Source organism: Panthera pardus, unplaced genomic scaffold (genome assembly GCF_024362965.1).
Source record: "Panthera pardus isolate Hobbes unplaced genomic scaffold, ASM2436296v1 HiC_scaffold_11, whole genome shotgun sequence".
Classification (NCBI taxonomy): Eukaryota; Metazoa; Chordata; class Mammalia; order Carnivora; family Felidae; genus Panthera; species Panthera pardus.
The window spans coordinates 71,523,037-71,538,745 of NW_026526666.1; the positions used below are offsets into that span (position 1 = coordinate 71,523,037).

Below are 15,709 nucleotides of genomic sequence, written 5' to 3' on the forward strand. Positions count from 1 at the left end.
TTTATTTTTGAGACAGAGAGAGACAGAGCATGAACGGGAGAGGGTGAGAGAGAGAGGGAGATACAGAATCCAAAGCAGGCTCCAGGCTCTGAGCTGTCAGCACAGAGCCCGATGCGCGGCTCGAACTCACTGACCATGAGATCGTGACCTGAGCGCAGGTGGGAAGCTCAACCAACTGAGCCATCCAGGTGCCCCTGAGTCTTCTTTAGCATATAATTAGCATATGAAAGTCCTTCTGGAAACTTCCCCTGGCCTTTACTTACCCCAACCCCTAAGTATATAATCAGTCACTCCTCACAACACCCCCCCACACACACACATACAGCTCTTCCTGCCCACTGGTCCTGTCCCCATGCTTTAAAATCACCTTTTTGCACTCAACCATTCTTTCTTGGCCATCGGCTCCAGACCCCACCATCACTCCAAAACTGCATCTGTAGCATGGGGAGTCATCAGTAACCAAGAGAATGACTGTGCAGCCAGAGGACTACTGCCTTCAGAACCAGTGACTTTATGCAAAGGTAGTTGAGAGAAGAGTTGCTAACATTTGGAACCACTAGTAATTCGGAGTGTCCTGAAAGTGAAATAGAGTGTATTTTGTCTGAGCAATGGGGATGTTGGGGGCTTAATAAGGGTAGTACGGCTGATAATCTTAAGTCTGGCTGCAGTGTGGGAAATGGCACGAAGAGGGGCATGGATGGTGTGGAGGCAGAAAGACTAGCAAGAGCCTGTTGCATTAATTCTTAACATGGTACTGAATGAACTAAAGTGAAGAGAACTGAACCAACTGGAAAGATCTCATAGGGGAGAAAAAATAATTTTCCTTCTACTCTATGAAGTCTTGGCTGAGACCCTTGTAATAAGACAGATTAACAAGAGAAAAACAAGTTTATTAATATGTATACCTCTTGTGTACATGGGAGATACCCAGGGAAAAATGAGTAACTCCCTGAGGTGGTCTAAAATACCTGCTGAAAGACCATCTTCAGTTAAGGATGAAAGAAAAGTGTAGGGAGGACAGTTAGGAGAATGCTACCAGGAAAAACACAGTACATAAGGTAAGGCTTGTTAAGCAGATTTCAGTGGGTGCCTTCTCCACTAAAATCTTGAGTTGATCATCCTTCTTTTCCTGGTACAGAGGAGACGCCCTTACTAATGGAGATCCCCTTTTTAATTATAAATTTTCCTTACAAAAGGGTAACTTCTATTCTGTTTCCAGAGCTTCCACTTTTTCTCAAAATAATCAGCTTAAAATAATCCTTAGCTCAAAGAGGCGTATTTTGGATTGGCACATTTTACTACCCTTCAGTGTCTTAGAAGGCAGAAGTCACGGGAGGCAGATGTGAGGATGAAGAACAAGGCAAAGCTGAGATGCAGGTTTCTGGCTTAGACACTCACAGAGATGAGAAACACGATGGGGGCAGAACTGGAGAAAGATGAGGCAGCCCAATTTTGGATTGAGTCTGAGGTGTCTGTGGGGCATTTAGAGAGTGCTCTCTAGGAGGTAGCTCTGGAATTAAAGAAGGAGCTGAGCCGAAAAACGTGGGGATTATAAAAGTAAACGCGGCAGGCCTGCGCGGCCAGAGGGCCAGGGTAGAGTCAGGGTAAAGTGTAAGGGAAATCGCCTTTGGGCCCCGCCCAAGCCCACACCCACTCCCCACCCCCACAGCCCCACCCACAGGGCGCAGAGCCGGGCGACAGTCGCCCTTCCAGCGCCCGGCTCGCAGGGCATGCTGGGGGCGGAAGTCGGCTCCGAGCACTAGGCACGTCGGGAGTTGTAGCTTGGGACAGGCCCAGAATTCCTTGCAAACCGCGGCCTTTGGTCACTTAAAGGGCAGGTCCAGAAAGCAGTGATGCTCCCGGGGCAGGGTTCCCCTCCGGCGGCGGCACGGGGCGCCCCGGGCCACATCCCCTCTTCGCAGAGCGTGGCATTTCCACGCCTCTACGATCTGCTCCACCTGCAGGGGAAGGCCGGTCACGGCAGTCCTGCAATACCCCCTCACCCGGCAGACCCTGGGCCGAGCCCCCCCACCCCCACCCTCGCGCTTTTCCCCCACGCTGCTGAGCGGATCTGAGCTTGGTTCCCCGCGTCCGCACCGGGATGAGCGGCTCCCGCTGGTTCTGCTCTTCCAGGGCACTCAGCTCCGCCGGGGCCAGCAAAGCCAGTCTCAGCTCCCGCACCACCGGGGCCGCCACCTCGGCCACCGGCCGCTCCAGCACAGCCTGCGAACGCCAGCCCTAAGCCTGGACAGTCAGGAGCACCTGCCCCGCCTCCGGCTTGCCGTGTTCCTGCGCCCCAAGCCTCCTTCCCCACGCCAACCCAGGGTCCCTTTAGTACCCCCGCTCACCGCACCCACGCGTGCCCAGCTCCTGGCCGCCAGAACGAGCTCAGCCTCGTCCACGCGGAGCTTGTCGCTGCGCAACAGGGACAGCAACGCTGGCGCCGACAGCTCCAGGAACCCGCGGGTCCGTAGCGCCTCCTGTGGGTCCACGAATGGGTCAGGGAGGAGCAGAATGAGGTCTGAGGGATTGAGACTATGAAGATGGGGAGCGATACCTGGCTGTGGGCCTCTATGAAAGCTAGGCAACGCTCCTGCAGCTGTCCCAGGCCAAAGGTTACAGCAACCTAGGAACAGGATGAAGGCCATCAGGTTGGAGGCTGGAGAGACCATTGTAGTCCAGTCCTCCACACTGAGGACTAACTGCAAGCCTGTCTAGAACACCCACCTGCAAGGCCTCACAAACCAGTTCCACATCCAGCACCTTCACCACAAACTCCAGGCACAGCTGGGAACAGAAATGAAAGCGGGTTGTGCCAAGGTGTCTCCCCCAAGACCCCATCCTCGGAAGCAGTGAGCCACCCAGGCTCCTAAGCAGCCACATGCCCAAGGTGACCTCCCAGACCAAGAGAGGCAAGAAATCACCAGGGTCTGAGATTTGACAAGCCTGAAGGGACTGGACACTAGCAGCCTACTTTGGGTCCAGCAGTCTACCTTCTAGCACATTCCCCACAAATGAAACTAGATGAAAGCCACGTGAAAATCCACTCTCCTTCTCTGAGGACACTTATCTTGTGTCACTCCTGACTCAAAGACCTTTTTGTTTTAACCAGAAACTTGAATTTCACCCATGACCTCTCCTTCTCACTCTCACATCCAGAAAAGCACTGGGTCATGCCAGTTCCTCTTCTCTTAAAGTCATGGGCTGCCACTGCCTCTCATCCCCATTGGACTGTGGAGCCCTTCCCATCTCTCCCAATCACTTATTCTCTTAGCTCCAAATCCTCACTCCCTTACCTGAAACTTCCAATGAATTTCCATGCCCTCTGAGTAAAAAAAAAAGTCCAAATTTTTTAAGGTCCAGTATGATTTAGCCCCCAGCACTGTCTCCAATCTCATCTGTCTCTCTCCTCTCACACTTAGTCCAGCCACACTAAATGGCTCACTAGCTCCTTTTGTGCCTCTGTGACTAGAATGCCACCTTTTCCACTCCCCCTCTGAGCAAACCTCTACCTATTCTACTTGATCTAACACAAATGTTTCCCCTCCCAAGAAGTCTTCCTTTCTCCCCTATGGCAAGACTAGAGAGACCCTCTGTAGAATCTCAGCACCATATACCCTCATTTATCACACTTCTTATGCCCCTGGGTTAAGAGTTTTCATGTGTCTATCTCTCTTTGAAGAACAAGGATCAAGGCTGATTTATCCTGGCATCTATGGCACCAGCCATAACCCCCGCCATATGCCCCCACAGCACACACAGGGCATGTACATATCCATTGCACATAGGCACACATAATGCCTATTTACACAGAGAGCTATCCATACTTCTGTGTTGGAACACGTTCCTCTCCAGGCCAGAGTGTGTGTGAGGTCGGGTGTGATCTGAGCCCATAAGAAGCAAGAGAAGTGAGACAAGGGCCTGCCACATAAACCTACCTCTCGCAGTTCCTCCAGTCCATATTCTATAGCCGCGGTCAGCACCTCCAGCACCTGCAAAGTAGAAGGGATGTGGAAGGGAGTGTCTCCTGCCCCTCCCCCTCCCTCTCTCATCCACACCCTTGCCCAACAGGCTCACAGAGTGGCGGTGCAGCCTGACGCTGTTGGTGTACAGGAACTCCAGCACTGCCAGGAAGGCCTCAGCTGGCACAGTGCTTAGCACCACGGGGCTAGGCATGCCAGAGCCCAGCTTCGGACCCAGAAGTCGTTGGAAGAAGTTGCATCTACAGGCTAACAAGCACCGGTGGGCAAACACCTCCTGCCGTTCTTGACCGACCACAAAGCAAACATCACTGTGGGAAGGGAAGGAGAGAGCCAGGGAAGAAGAGGCCAGAGTCTTGGATATAACTCTAGGCTTTGCCTTTGCCCACTCTGAGCTTTCATTTCCTTATCTGTCATATAAGGGACAGGGCTTAGTCCTTCCAGCCAATGGTCTGGAGTATACACACAGGCCTGGATTTTAGTCCTAGCTTCATCCCATGGTGGCTCAGGCAAGTGACTTATACCTTTGAATTTCAGGTTTCTCATCCATGAAATGGGATAGTAATCCCAAACCCTCAGGTCTTAGAGGAGGTGGCTATGCTTGATCACGGAGGGGACACCAAGGCTGATGCAAGATTGATCTTACATACCCCTCTTCTCCCCAGCCTGACTCTTGAGGTAAGGGAAGCTCTTCTTGGCTCCTCCTCCATAGACTGCAAACTCAGCTTTTTTCAGCCTCCTCCAGGCAGGAGGGGGTGGGGGAGCGGGGGTGCAGAGTGCACTGGCTGCAGATAGACATGGCAGCGACGCACCATCATGAGACCAGACCACATTTTCCATCTTCACAACCACTTCCGGCCCCAACCTCTGGGCCTCCCAACAGCATAGAGGGTTGGAGGCAGGAAATGAAGCTTGGGCTTCTGGAGCCTCCTAGGCCCAGGTCCAAGGCCAGGGGTTCCCACTACTCAGACCAGACTGTAATCCCCAAAGCAGTAGGGTCATGGGAGTCCTCAACCCTTAGGGAGGAAGTGGGGACAGAAAGCTACATTCTAGTTCTCCTGACCAGCCCTTCCCCCATATTCTATCCCTGGTTTCAGACACCACTAGCATCCTGTGCAGTGAGCCCTAGGCAGCACCCTTGAACTGCTTCCTGCCGGAAACTCTGGCTCAATCCCTTGAGTTTTGTTCCTCTTGTGAATCCCCAGTTCCCAGAACAGGGTCATCTGCTCCTCTGCCTCCCAGGGAGGGACTCAAGTCACATCCCATCTCTCAAGATCCAGGGGGCAAAGGGCTCCTCTCTGCCAGGAACCCAAATCCACAAAAGAAGGCCTTTACCCAAAGTCATACCAGTTGCTCTGGGCTCCAGCCCCCACTGCCTCCCCCTCTTCTCCCCCCGCCCCCACTTCTGGCTCTCAAGACATCATGGACACTGAATGATGTAACCTGTAGCCATTCTCCACACTTGACTTCCCCAGAATGAGTTCACCAGGGAGGAGGGTCATCTCCACCTCTTCTGTACCCAAGGCTTCCTCAGAGTCATGGGACCCGGCAGAGCCAGCTAAGGAAATCCCACAGACAGGGCCCACCCCCTCACCTGTATTGGGGATTGTTGAGAAGGCTTCGGAGTGCTGTGGAAAAGGGTGCAGCCTCCCCGTGCACAAGCAGTCCTGGGGTCTCCATGGGTGGGGTGGGGCAGGGGAGCAAGAGGACAGAATAGCCTAGGAGACCTGTTGTCTGTTGGTCTGTGGGAGGTGATAGGTGGGCAGGAGCAGGAGGCCTGGCTAGGCCTGGGAGCTCATAAGGAGGCTAGAAAGGCCTGAGAGGGAGGGACAGGAGCTTGGGAAGCCTGTTTGCTGAGAAGCTGAAGTTTAGGGATGGGGCAGGAGAGGCCCAGGTTCCTTAAGAAGGCATTAGAGCCTAATAGAAGAGGCCAGAGGCTGGGCTTGGGGATGGAGAGTCAGGGAAGGGGCCAAGACAGGCTGAGGGTGGAGCAGACTGGACTGGGGAAGAGAGGCTGGCAGAGCATGAGGCCCCAGCTGGGAGCCTGCCCAGGCAGCAGTGGGTGGGAAGCCTGTGGGTTTCCACGGAAACTGGAGCTCAGCTTGAGAGGCCCCACCCATCTTCCACAGGCCCAGGGAAAACTTCAGCCCTCAGAGGGGCCGGAAGTTAGTAGAGGGTCTTAGCACCCAGGCCCCTGCCTGCCTTGGATTCAGAGTTCAAACTCCCTGACCCTCCTACTCCTTCCCTCACATGCGCACAGGGTCGGGATCAGGTTAGCCAGGCCTGGGAAACCCCCCTCAATAGGGAAATTCCTCACCCTCATAGAGCTTTCAGGGCCCAGACTGGCTTGTCTGGGAGGGGGGCAGTCCTGTCCTTCCCAGAAGGAGGTCAGGTGAGGAGGTGTCAGCTCTGACAGAGGCGTCATGGCCTCTGGCATCCCTAAAATGCAACCACAGTTAGGGGGTTGGCACTCTAGGCACTAGGGCACAGCAGAGGTGTGGCCAGCTGGAGACAAGCTCCAGAGCGCTTGGGTCAGCAGGGGTCAGGAGGCTGGACTCTGGTTCACTGCCAAGTCTAGTCACCACTGTTGCATCAGGTCGGCTCCCACCAGCAGGGCTAATGGGTCTCCCCTCCCCCTGCACACAGCCCTGAGCTGAGGAAGTCATCCAAACTCCACCCCAGCTCTGCACAGAGAGCGGAAATGTTTGTCCTTGTTGAGGCTAATGGGGAGAGGATAGAGCCATGACGTTCTTCTTCCTGTGGGGGAAGATCCTGATTCCTGAACAGCCACCCCTACAGCCTCAAGGTCTCCCCATATACCAGGCCTCTGCAACTTGCTAACAGCTTCAGAGCCAGCCTTCAGAAGGGGAGAAATGGACAGTGGCTCAAGAGCCCTGGTGTAGGGGAATACCTTTCTGACCAGAGCCCCTCTCTACATCTGCCCCCTCAGTACAGGGGTTCTAGGCCCCTGTTATCTCCTCTTGCCTGATGACTCAGGCACCCCGCACACAGCATGTACTGTGTAGTAACACTTCCAAGTTAAGCCAGAGCCAGGACTGGAAGGAGGAAACCAAAAAAACAGGAGTGCCTTCCCAGTAACCCAGGGCAACTCCACAACACAAGGGGCCATTACCTTCCCGCCTGCCAGTCAGGCCAGCTGGGTGAGGAAGGGCTGTGGAGCTAGGAGAGAGTTTGGAGTCCAAAGGCTGCAGCTGACTCAGTTTCCTGTGGGAGTTTCGGGAGAAGAGGGCATTCATCCCAGAACTAATTCTGGAGGTAGGGCCAGAGGCCAACTGGAGAGGGTGGAAGGAGCTTCCTGAGTCACCTGCCTCCATCCAGCCTGAACCAATTGTAGGAGAGATCTTTGTGCTAGCCACCCTAGAAGCAGGTAGGGGTCGAAGGTGTCTGGATTCTAGACACGGGGCTAGAAGGATCTGTGGGGTTGAAGGAGTTGGTCTGTCTGTGTCTCCCTCTGGTTAGGGGTTTGAGGCACCACTATCTAGGCTGAGGAAAACAAAGGGGAGGTTCATCTCCCTTCTGCTGGAGAAGTCAGGTGGAAGAGAGAAAAGGAGGTGTATTTATTTAGAGCTCACTTAGCTAACCTCCATAGTGCCCAGGGGAAAGTGGAGCTCAAGGGGACAGGGGCAACCCCAAGATGATAGTCTGAGCAGCATCGCTTATGTCCCTAACAGCCCTTAATCCTCTAAGCACCTAGGAATCCACGCAGCTGGGGACAATTTGATTCACCTGTCCCAAAAACACAGGTAAGAAGGGGTTAGGGGGTAAAAACCCTTATCACAGAGTGAAAGACTGGATGTGGTACAGACGGCCAGTTTAGGCCCCCGTCTATGTGTGGGTCTTCCAGCCGGCAGGTCCATGGCTGGCAGGTCTGTGCCCCCAGGACGCCAGGAGGAGGATACTACCAAAGACCCCGGGCTGAAACTATCACCGGTGAGGCCTCCAGGCCACCTGCCCAGTATTGAAGAGGCCCGACTAGCAAGTCTGGGCCCGGCCTCCCGCCGTGGCTCTGTGCTGGGCCCAGCCTTGTCCTTCTCACGCCGCAACTCGCTGGCCGGACCAGGCGTGGGTCCTGGGGGTCGGCGACCATCTCTGGGCCCAGTTCCTCTTTTGGGCTCAAGGATTAGCTTCTCTGGGTTGCCCCTAGCGCCTGTGCGTCAGGTGGCACCCTCCTACCGCACAGAGCCAGCGCCAGGGGAGCGCTGGGAAGCTTCGCGCTTACAGTGCGCCCTGGAGGCAGCGCTGGCAGCGAGGCTGCACAACGCGTGCTACTCGGGGATGGAGGCCGGGCCTCTGGCTCAGGAGCTGTGCGAGTTGGTACGCGTGCGCCTGCGTGAGATCAGTCCCCCGCGCTACAAGCTAGTGTGCAGTGTGGTGCTGGGGCCGCGCGCCGGCCAGGGCGTGCACGTGGCCAGCCGCGCGCTCTGGGACACCGAATGCGATGGTCTGGCCTCCGCTGCCTTCACCAACGCCTCGCTCTTCGCCGTGGCCGTGGTCCATGGGCTCTACTACGAGTGAAGAGGCCTCCAAGTTATGCAAAAACGGTTTATTATCCCAGGAGGAGGCCCTCCCTGGGGCTCAATCCCAATAAATAAATGTCTGTCAATAAATAAAAGTGGTCCATAAATAACGTCCCCTAGCTGGGGACTAAGGCTCAGGCTTTTCTTGGAGAAGGGGTAGGAGGCTGCCGAGACAGGCAGACTCCAACCGCAGTAAAGCTGGTCCCTGATTCCCTGGGGGATTCGGCCCACAACCCCCAGTGAGGCACCAAAGGGACAGGGAGGCCCACAAAGGCAAAGGCCAGAGCCTTACAGGCACAGGCCTCAGCCCTGAGGCTTTAGGTCAAGGCCTGCTCTGCAGGTTGGGGCCTAGGCTGGGCAGCGGTCCTGGAGCAGACGCAGAGCATAGCGGAGCCGCTGCCGCAGGTCCGGAGAACAGCCCAGCTGCCGAAGGTGGGAAGCGAGGTAAGTGCAAGCACTGCGATTGCGGGCCACAAAAGTCACAAGCAGGGGCTCCCAGCCACTGAGGATCAGTTTGGTGTGGTCGCCATAGAAGTTCACCTATGCACAGAAGGGTAGCACTGATCAGGGCCTAGGCCCCAGGTCCAGTTTCTTTCCCCAGCATAGTGGGCCTCCTAGACCCTGCCCCCAACTCCAGGAGGGGTTCTTACCTGGACAGTACCATCACTAAACAGCATGAGTAGGGCCTGATCAGTCTTGACCCACTGCAGCAAGAGTGGGGGGACAGGCATCTCCACCTCTTCCACACTGGGCAGATCACCACCCTGGGAGTAGGAGCAGGTTATTTGTCTGATACTAGTCAGGCCCCTCCCCGTTAATGTCTCCCTTAGAGGTCCAGCCTCTAGCTCTTAGCCCCCCCAGCCACTCCTGCCAAGGGGATTAGGAAGGGATCAGGTTGTGTTAGTCCTCAACGTGTCCCACTCCAGTCCACATACCTTCATGAGACGCTGCTCCATGTAGGAGGCAAAATATCGTAGGACACCAAGCTGAGGCTGCAGGGCCCGAGGCACAGCACCCACAGAGAAAGAGAAGTGTTTTGTGCTGGTAGGGTTGTAGTGCACAGTCCTGGAGGAGAGGAGACAAGAGGTCAGAGAGAACCCCGCACTGATGCCCCTCCCCGAGAGACCCCAGGACACCCAAGTGCAGAAGCACACAGCTGCTGGGCACAATGGCCTGGATACAAGACACTCCATAACAGCACTTACTTTCTGTTGGCTGAAAGGGCCATATGTGTGCCATTGTTGAAAAGCACAGCCACACGGCGGCTGGACAGTTGATACCCAAAGCCAAATTTGTTGGAGTAGTCAACCCACTTGCTGACCCATACCAGAGGCTCTGGCTGTGCAAGGGGAGCTGGGTTCTGTTCCGCTGTCATGGAAGAGGAAGGAGTGAGGATCTGTTCCCAACATGGCAGCCAAAGAACTCCCACCACCATTCACCCATACCATACCCCAATCTCACCTGGGGGCATGAAGGCCAGGCAGTTTCTCAGAGCACAGAGGGCTGACTCCACCACTGTGGCCACAGTCAGACCTTCTTCAAACCCTAAAGGAAACAGGGCACTGAGAATTAGGCATTAGTTCCCCAGGACACAGGCCATGACCACTGACCTCTGACTCCTTCCCTCTGGTCCCTGGTCTCAGCCCCAGAAACTTCTAACACTTCTCATCCTCCTGGCTCCTCACCATCTCCACTGCTTGCCAGTGTCCCACGGGGTGAGCTGTCCTCAGGTGCCGTCTCTACCAAGCTGAGGGGTGCTGGACCAGAAGCTGCTGGAGCCTGGATGGTTGGGTAGGAGAAGGAAGTGAGATAGTCCTCAAAATCCAAATCCTTGAGAGTCCATGGCCCAGCCTTGCCCTGGCAGCCAGGGCACCCCAGGTCAGCCCTGCCTGGCTAATGACACACAGCCAATTAGGCTACCATGAGGCTAGATGCTTCACTAGCTTCTTTTATCCCAGGCTTCCTGCAGCTGCTAGGGTGAGAGTGAGTCAGGAAACACTACCCACGTGAGTACCTCACCTCAGGCCTGGCATCTTGATGGCCAATGGACGTCCGAGTGAGGCCATTCACCAAACAGGAGACCTCGTCCCGCTCCTCAGGATGGTTCTTACCTGGGTGGGGGAAGATATAGCCCTCAGTATCCTGCCCACCCCGCAGGCTTCCTGTAGGGATGATACAAATGGGCACATGCTCTCTCCAGGGGTTCAAAGGCACTCACACTCATGCCCCCACAATATATGTAACAAGCCCCCCTGCACTTTATACCCTCAAACCCACTGACATCGCAGACTCACTCTTCTTCTTCCTGCCAAAGAGGCTCTTGGTAACTTTGACAAACAGAATCCTAGCTGGGTTAAGGGGTATCAGGTCTGGGACTGTCACACAGCTGCTGACAGGGAGCCGGTCGGGGGTGTAGCCCTGAGGAGGGAAGTCATGTGAGCAGAGAAGGGAGGTCCTAGGGGCCCTGTCACCTACCCCCCATTGAATCCCCTGGGAATATGCAGACTTGACTTCGGGGAGCCACAGACCTTGGTAAAGAAGTCATGGCGCAGGATCTGGTCAATTGAGGGGCGGTCTTGGGGCGAGGCTCGAAGGATGGCAGACAGGAGCTGCCGGGCAGGCAGTGAGAGGCTGGCAGGCAGTGTGTAGTGAACCTGTTTGATGCAGCGATAGGTCTCCTTCAAGTCAACTGTCTCAAAGGGGGGACTCCCACACAGCAGTGTGTACCTGTGAGGTAGAGATAAGGGGGGTCAGGAGTAAAGTGGAAGGTACACCCCATGCGTGCACCCACCAGTGTGTAGACGACCCTGGGACTCACATGACACAGCCCAGGGACCACACGTCTGCCTCGGGGCCATGGCCCTGTCTTTGCAGCACTTCTGGAGCCACATAATTGGGGGTGCCACAGATGGTTCTGAAAAGGAGTAGGAAGAGAGGAGAAGGTTCAGACCCAGCCTGGCTAGCCACCCCCCACCCTCATCCCTGCCCCCACTGTGAGTCCAGACAAAGCAGCTGCCTGTCACCAAAGGCCAGAGAACTCCTGCTTGTCCTGGGACAATGGATGCTGGAGATGGCAGCTGAGTCCCCGCCCACCCGCCTGGCCCAGCTGCTCAGCTGCTCTGCAGGATGATGGGGGGCGGCGTGGGGGGGGGGGGGGGAAGGCCCTGACCCCCAACCCAGCTCCCTCCTCCAAGGCCAGCAGAGTCCATCACTGATCCTTTCCTCCTTCTCCCACTCCCGTCTGTCAGACACCCACACAGGCTGTCACCTCCTATGGTCTGTGCCACACACACACCAACACCAGCTGTCATATTGCCCCAAAACACTCCTCTGTCACACATGCTATCTGTTGTCACTCACACCCAGTCATCATGGCCACAGCAGGGTCTTCTTACACAGGATGTCATGTCCTGCTATTCCCACACTCCGTCTGTCTCACACACACATTGCTTATGTCACCTTCCCCCAGCCACACACAGGATCAAACATCTCCAAGAATCCTTACATCCCCGTCTGTCTCAGGGATTCAAACACCAACAGGACCCTCAGCCTTTCCACCAGTCGTGGCTGCCACCTCCACCTTCCCCCACACACAAACAACTGTCATCCCTCCCCATCTATCACACACACACATCAGTCAGTCATCATGCCTCCCACATACAAACTCACTGTCTGTCACGCACGTCATCTGTATCACACAGACTGTGGCCACCCCTCTCCTCAAACACTCACTTCTTCCTATGTTCCGGGGGTTCCAACCGGGTTGCCAGCCCAAAGTCCCCCATCTTCAGTTCCATGTTCTCAGTGATAAAAAAATTTCCTGAACAGGGGGAAAGAGGTGTGTCAGACTCCTTTCTCTCTGCGTCCTCAAACCCCAATCCTGCTGGCCCAGGATTCTCACCCAGCTTGAGGTCTCGATGCAGGATGCCCCGCTGGTGCAAGTACTTGAGTCCGGAAAGGATCTGGCGCAGGTAGTAGCGCACCTCTGGCTCCAACAGGGTGTGCCGGGCCTTCCAGATGTGGGCCAGGGACTGCAGAGAGCCACTGCTTCAGCCCCTGGCCCGCCCTCTTTGACCCTCCCTCCATCTGTGCTCGCGGAAGGAAGAGACAGGGCTCCAGCTTTGGGTCTCAAGGCCCCTTTCTCTCTCCCACTCCCATTGTCATCACTCACCTTTCGGCTGCAGAGCTCCAGGAAAATGTATATGTTGTCAGCATCCTCAAAGTGGTGTGAAAAACGCACGATGTGGCGGTGCTGCAGGCCGCGGTGCAGCTCAATCTCGTTTAGGATCTGCAATGGGGGCGCGGGGTGGTCATCCTTCAAGGGCTCCCTCACTACTGTCCCCACCCCACCCCTGATCCGCTGGGCCTGGGGCCCACCTTCTCGCGTTGATGCGGCTTGGTGATGCGGCTCTGTGAGATGACTTTCACAGCGTAGGCGTTGCCGGTCTCCGTGTCAGTGGCCTCGTAGCAGCGGGCAAAGCCCCCCTGTTGGGAAGGGGGCATCAGGCAGAGCGCTCCAGGATAGCCAAGTCTGGCCCGCAGACCGTCCCCGCACTGAGGGCAAGCGTCCCCGCGCCGAGGACAAGCGTCCCCGCGTCCCCGCGCTGAGGACAAGCGCCCCCGCCCCAGCAGGAGCCGTCCAGAAGGTCGGCAAGACCCCCCCCGCCCCTCGCTAGCACTCCACCCCACCAGTTCACCTTGCCCAACAGGCGGCCTTTGAAGTAGGTGCGGCCGCTGCGCGGGTCGGTGATGAGGCGCCCTGAGTCCGGCGCCGGTGGTCCGTCAAGCATCTCCAGATCAGGTCCCGGCGAGGCATTCTCAGGCGGCCCGGGCCCGGCAGGGGGCGCGGGCGGGGCGGCAGCACGCGGGAAGGGACGCGGGGATAGGAAGCCGGCGGCGGGCTCCATGCAGGCGGTGCGTCGCAGCGCGGGCCCGGCTTGTTTCTGTTCCGCCAGGCCCGGGCCGCGCGTGGCACTGCCTGGATTTGCTACGCTGCGCTCGCGCCCGAGGGAGCCCGGCGTTTTTATCAATGAACGCCTGTCTCCTCCCCGGAGTTCCGTCATTAAGAGCCCGCCCCCTTCTAGGCGAAGAGTCACTCAGAAGGCACGCCCCTCCTCAGGTCTTACGTCACCAAGAAGCTCGTCCTCCCACCCAATGCAAGTTCAGACCCAGCCTCCTACCCAAGCCTTAAAGAGGCAACTCTGCTGGTAGGCACCAAGCGTGTAGGGAGCAGCCGTTTCTCCGTACCCCTAGCCCCACGCCCTGGTGACCGAGAGTCCCTTTAATGGAGGTCTCTTTCTTTCCCCATCCTTCGGGGCTTATGCTGAAGTCCGAAGGGGGCTGGGTATCCGGAGTCTCCGCCAGGCAACTAGATGGACAAGCAATCCTGGTGGGAAGGGAGAGGCAGGGGCGGCGCTCGCTTTCGCCAGCGGGAGTCACCAAAACTCCCCTTTAAGGGCGCGAGCCCTTCCGCTGGTCCCTTGCCCTCGGCCAGAGCCCGCGGGCGCAGCCCGGTGCCACCCCCTTTAGGGCTTGGGAAGAATTGCACACTCCGGAGCCTGGCTTGGGATGGGGAGGGGTGGGTAGGAGACTGCCACGCCAAGTTTTGTGGTCAAACAGAGACCAGCATTCAAGGTTTTTATTATGTGCCAGGCCGCATCTTCTACAACCCTCTTCCATATTCTTCTTCTTCTTCTTTTTTTTTTATGTTTATTTTTGAGAAAGAGAGGGCGCCCGCGCATAAGCTGGGAGGGGCAGAGAGGGGGGACAGAGAATACAATGCGGGCTCTGCGCTGACAGTAGAGAGCCCAATGTGGGGCTCGATCTCATGAACTGTGAGATAATGACCTGAGCCGAAGTCCCACGCTAACCGACTGAGCCAACCAGGCTACCCTCTCTTACACATTCTTGAGGGACAGGTCTCCAGTTCTGGTAGGGTCCCCTGTTCCCCTTCCCGGAAAACTCCCACTGCCTGGAGTCAGCAGCCAGAGGCCAGAAAGTGAAGAATGAGAATTGGATTTTCTCAAATCTAGCTATGGACAATTGGGCAGGTGGTTCTGGAGCCAACTGGACTGCTGGACCCCTAGTTCATGCCTGCCCTTTCCAGGGCCAGAGACAGAGAGGTGGGGTCTTAACCCCTCTCGAGTGTTTGTTCCAGTTTCACAGGCTTCCCCTGGCCTTTCCCTGTCATTTCTCTGCCCTCACTCTGTACTATTCAGTCAATTATTAAGCCATTCAATCCTCAAAGATTTATTGAGAGCAACTGCTAAGTGCCAAGCACTGGATGAATAAGACTGGTCAAGGTTGCAGCCCTCATTTAGTTTACATTCTGCTTGATGGAAACAGACAATTGGCAAGTATGCCAACAAGGTAATCGCAGGCTTTGAAAAGTGTTATGAAGGAGGTAAACAGAAAAGTAATCAAAGAGCTTGCTTTAGAAAGAGTAGCCAGGAAAGTCAATAAATACTTATTGAGTACCCAATTCCTGTCAGTTTTATCTCCCCAAAGATAAAAATCTCTGAAAAGTACCCACTTCCCATGTTCCCCTCACAGCCTAATCTGAGTTGCAGTCTCTGGTTCGGATTATTGCCACAGCATCTTGCTGGTCTCCTTATCCTTAGTGTCATCTCCATTTTATCCTCCTTCCATGTCACCAGCCCACCCAATCCTTCATCAGGCCCACAAAGTCCTGCTTCTCTACCCTTGCCCTTCATGGCCACTGATGGAAGAAACCAAACATCCTGAAATGTGGAGAATTTCTAGTTACTCTCAGGGGGAGTGAGGGGTGAGGGGTGGGCCTTAAGTACCATACTCAGGAGTTTGGCTTTTATCCTACAAGTTGACAATTTTCCAGTGGGGAGATGGTAGCAGTGGGCCAGGAAGGACAGATCTGTGGGGAAAATGGAGCTGAAGCATGTGTAGTTTGAAAAGGCATATTTGATTTTGCAATTTTATATTTGGAAAATAAAGCAAAATGTCTTTGTATTAGTTTGGTAGGGTTGCCATAAAAAAATACTACACACAACGTGGCTTAACCAATAGAAATTTATTTTCTCATAATTCTGGAGGCTGGAGGTCCAAGTTCAAGGTATTGACAGGTTAATTCTGTTAAAAAGAAAACCACAGACCTCAAATGGTGTTACTTGGGCCAGGCAAAGTTGCTAAGCCAGAGCTTAATACCTAACCTAATTG

General features: G+C 55.4%; 3 protein-coding genes across 8 annotated transcripts; 1 reads left to right on the forward strand and 2 right to left on the reverse strand.

Annotated features, from left to right (window-relative positions):
- Window positions 1-869: 869 nt before the first annotated feature.
- On the reverse strand, window positions 870-7,138 carry BTBD19 (BTB domain containing 19). Of its 5 annotated transcripts, none has more exons than XM_019429042.2 (8): window positions 5,575-7,138; window positions 4,078-4,291; window positions 3,939-3,992; window positions 2,728-2,787; window positions 2,558-2,626; window positions 2,354-2,480; window positions 2,098-2,223; window positions 870-1,958 (listed from the first exon to the last, which is right to left on the reverse strand). In XM_019429042.2, exons 1-8 carry the CDS (start codon window positions 5,658-5,660, stop codon window positions 1,828-1,830), a joined length of 867 nt encoding a protein of 288 aa, XP_019284587.1. In that variant the 5' UTR covers window positions 5,661-7,138; the 3' UTR covers window positions 870-1,827. The 5 variants fall into 5 exon arrangements, with proteins under 5 accessions (XP_019284587.1, XP_019284586.1, XP_019284588.1 ...); XM_019429041.2 differs by having other exon boundaries at window positions 2,349-2,480; XM_019429043.2 differs by lacking the exon at window positions 5,575-7,138 and adding an exon at window positions 4,505-4,620 and having other exon boundaries at window positions 2,349-2,480.
- DYNLT4 (dynein light chain Tctex-type 4) lies at window positions 7,138-8,516 on the forward strand. 2 transcript variants are annotated; one of them, XM_019429046.2, is made up of 3 exons: window positions 7,138-7,368; window positions 7,673-7,744; window positions 7,846-8,516. In XM_019429046.2, exon 3 carries the CDS (start codon window positions 7,857-7,859, stop codon window positions 8,514-8,516), a length of 660 nt encoding a protein of 219 aa, XP_019284591.2. In that variant the 5' UTR covers window positions 7,138-7,368; window positions 7,673-7,744; window positions 7,846-7,856. The 2 variants fall into 2 exon arrangements, with proteins under 2 accessions (XP_019284591.2, XP_019284592.2); XM_019429047.2 differs by having other exon boundaries at window positions 7,689-7,744.
- Window positions 8,517-8,529: 13 nt separating this feature from the next.
- PLK3 (polo like kinase 3) lies at window positions 8,530-13,556 on the reverse strand. The gene is made up of 15 exons (XM_019429040.2): window positions 13,216-13,556; window positions 12,896-13,003; window positions 12,690-12,806; window positions 12,420-12,549; window positions 12,251-12,338; window positions 11,337-11,432; window positions 11,047-11,245; window positions 10,813-10,936; window positions 10,538-10,629; window positions 10,204-10,297; window positions 9,980-10,063; window positions 9,724-9,886; window positions 9,454-9,583; window positions 9,169-9,282; window positions 8,530-9,058 (listed from the first exon to the last, which is right to left on the reverse strand). Exons 1-15 carry the CDS (start codon window positions 13,423-13,425, stop codon window positions 8,867-8,869), a joined length of 1,941 nt encoding a protein of 646 aa, XP_019284585.2. The 5' UTR covers window positions 13,426-13,556; the 3' UTR covers window positions 8,530-8,866.
- Between the last annotated feature and the right edge of the window lie 2,153 nt (window positions 13,557-15,709).

Bases quoted from the DNA above. Each gene is read 5' to 3' on its own strand.
- PLK3 (XM_019429040.2), bottom strand. From the start codon at position 13,425: ATGGAGCCCGCCGCCGGCTTCCTATCCCCGCGTCCCTTCCCGCGTGCT. The intron at 9,887-9,979 runs GTGAGATTGGGG...CTTCCATGACAG, and splicing joins CCTGGCCTTCATGCCCCCAG to CGGAACAGAACCCAGCTCCC. The intron at 9,059-9,168 runs GTAAGAACCCCT...TTCTGTGCATAG, and splicing joins TTAGTGATGGTACTGTCCAG to GTGAACTTCTATGGCGACCA.
- BTBD19 (XM_053896132.1), bottom strand. From the start codon at position 5,660: ATGGAGACCCCAGGACTGCTTGTGCACGGGGAGGCTGCACCCTTTTCC. The intron at 4,292-5,574 runs GTGAGGGGGTGG...CCCTTCCCACAG, and splicing joins CTCAACAATCCCCAATACAG to TGATGTTTGCTTTGTGGTCG. The intron at 1,959-2,097 runs GTGCGGACGCGG...CTTCCCCTGCAG, and splicing joins AGCGGGAGCCGCTCATCCCG to GTGGAGCAGATCGTAGAGGC.
- DYNLT4 (XM_019429046.2), top strand. From the start codon at position 7,857: ATGGCTGGCAGGTCTGTGCCCCCAGGACGCCAGGAGGAGGATACTACC.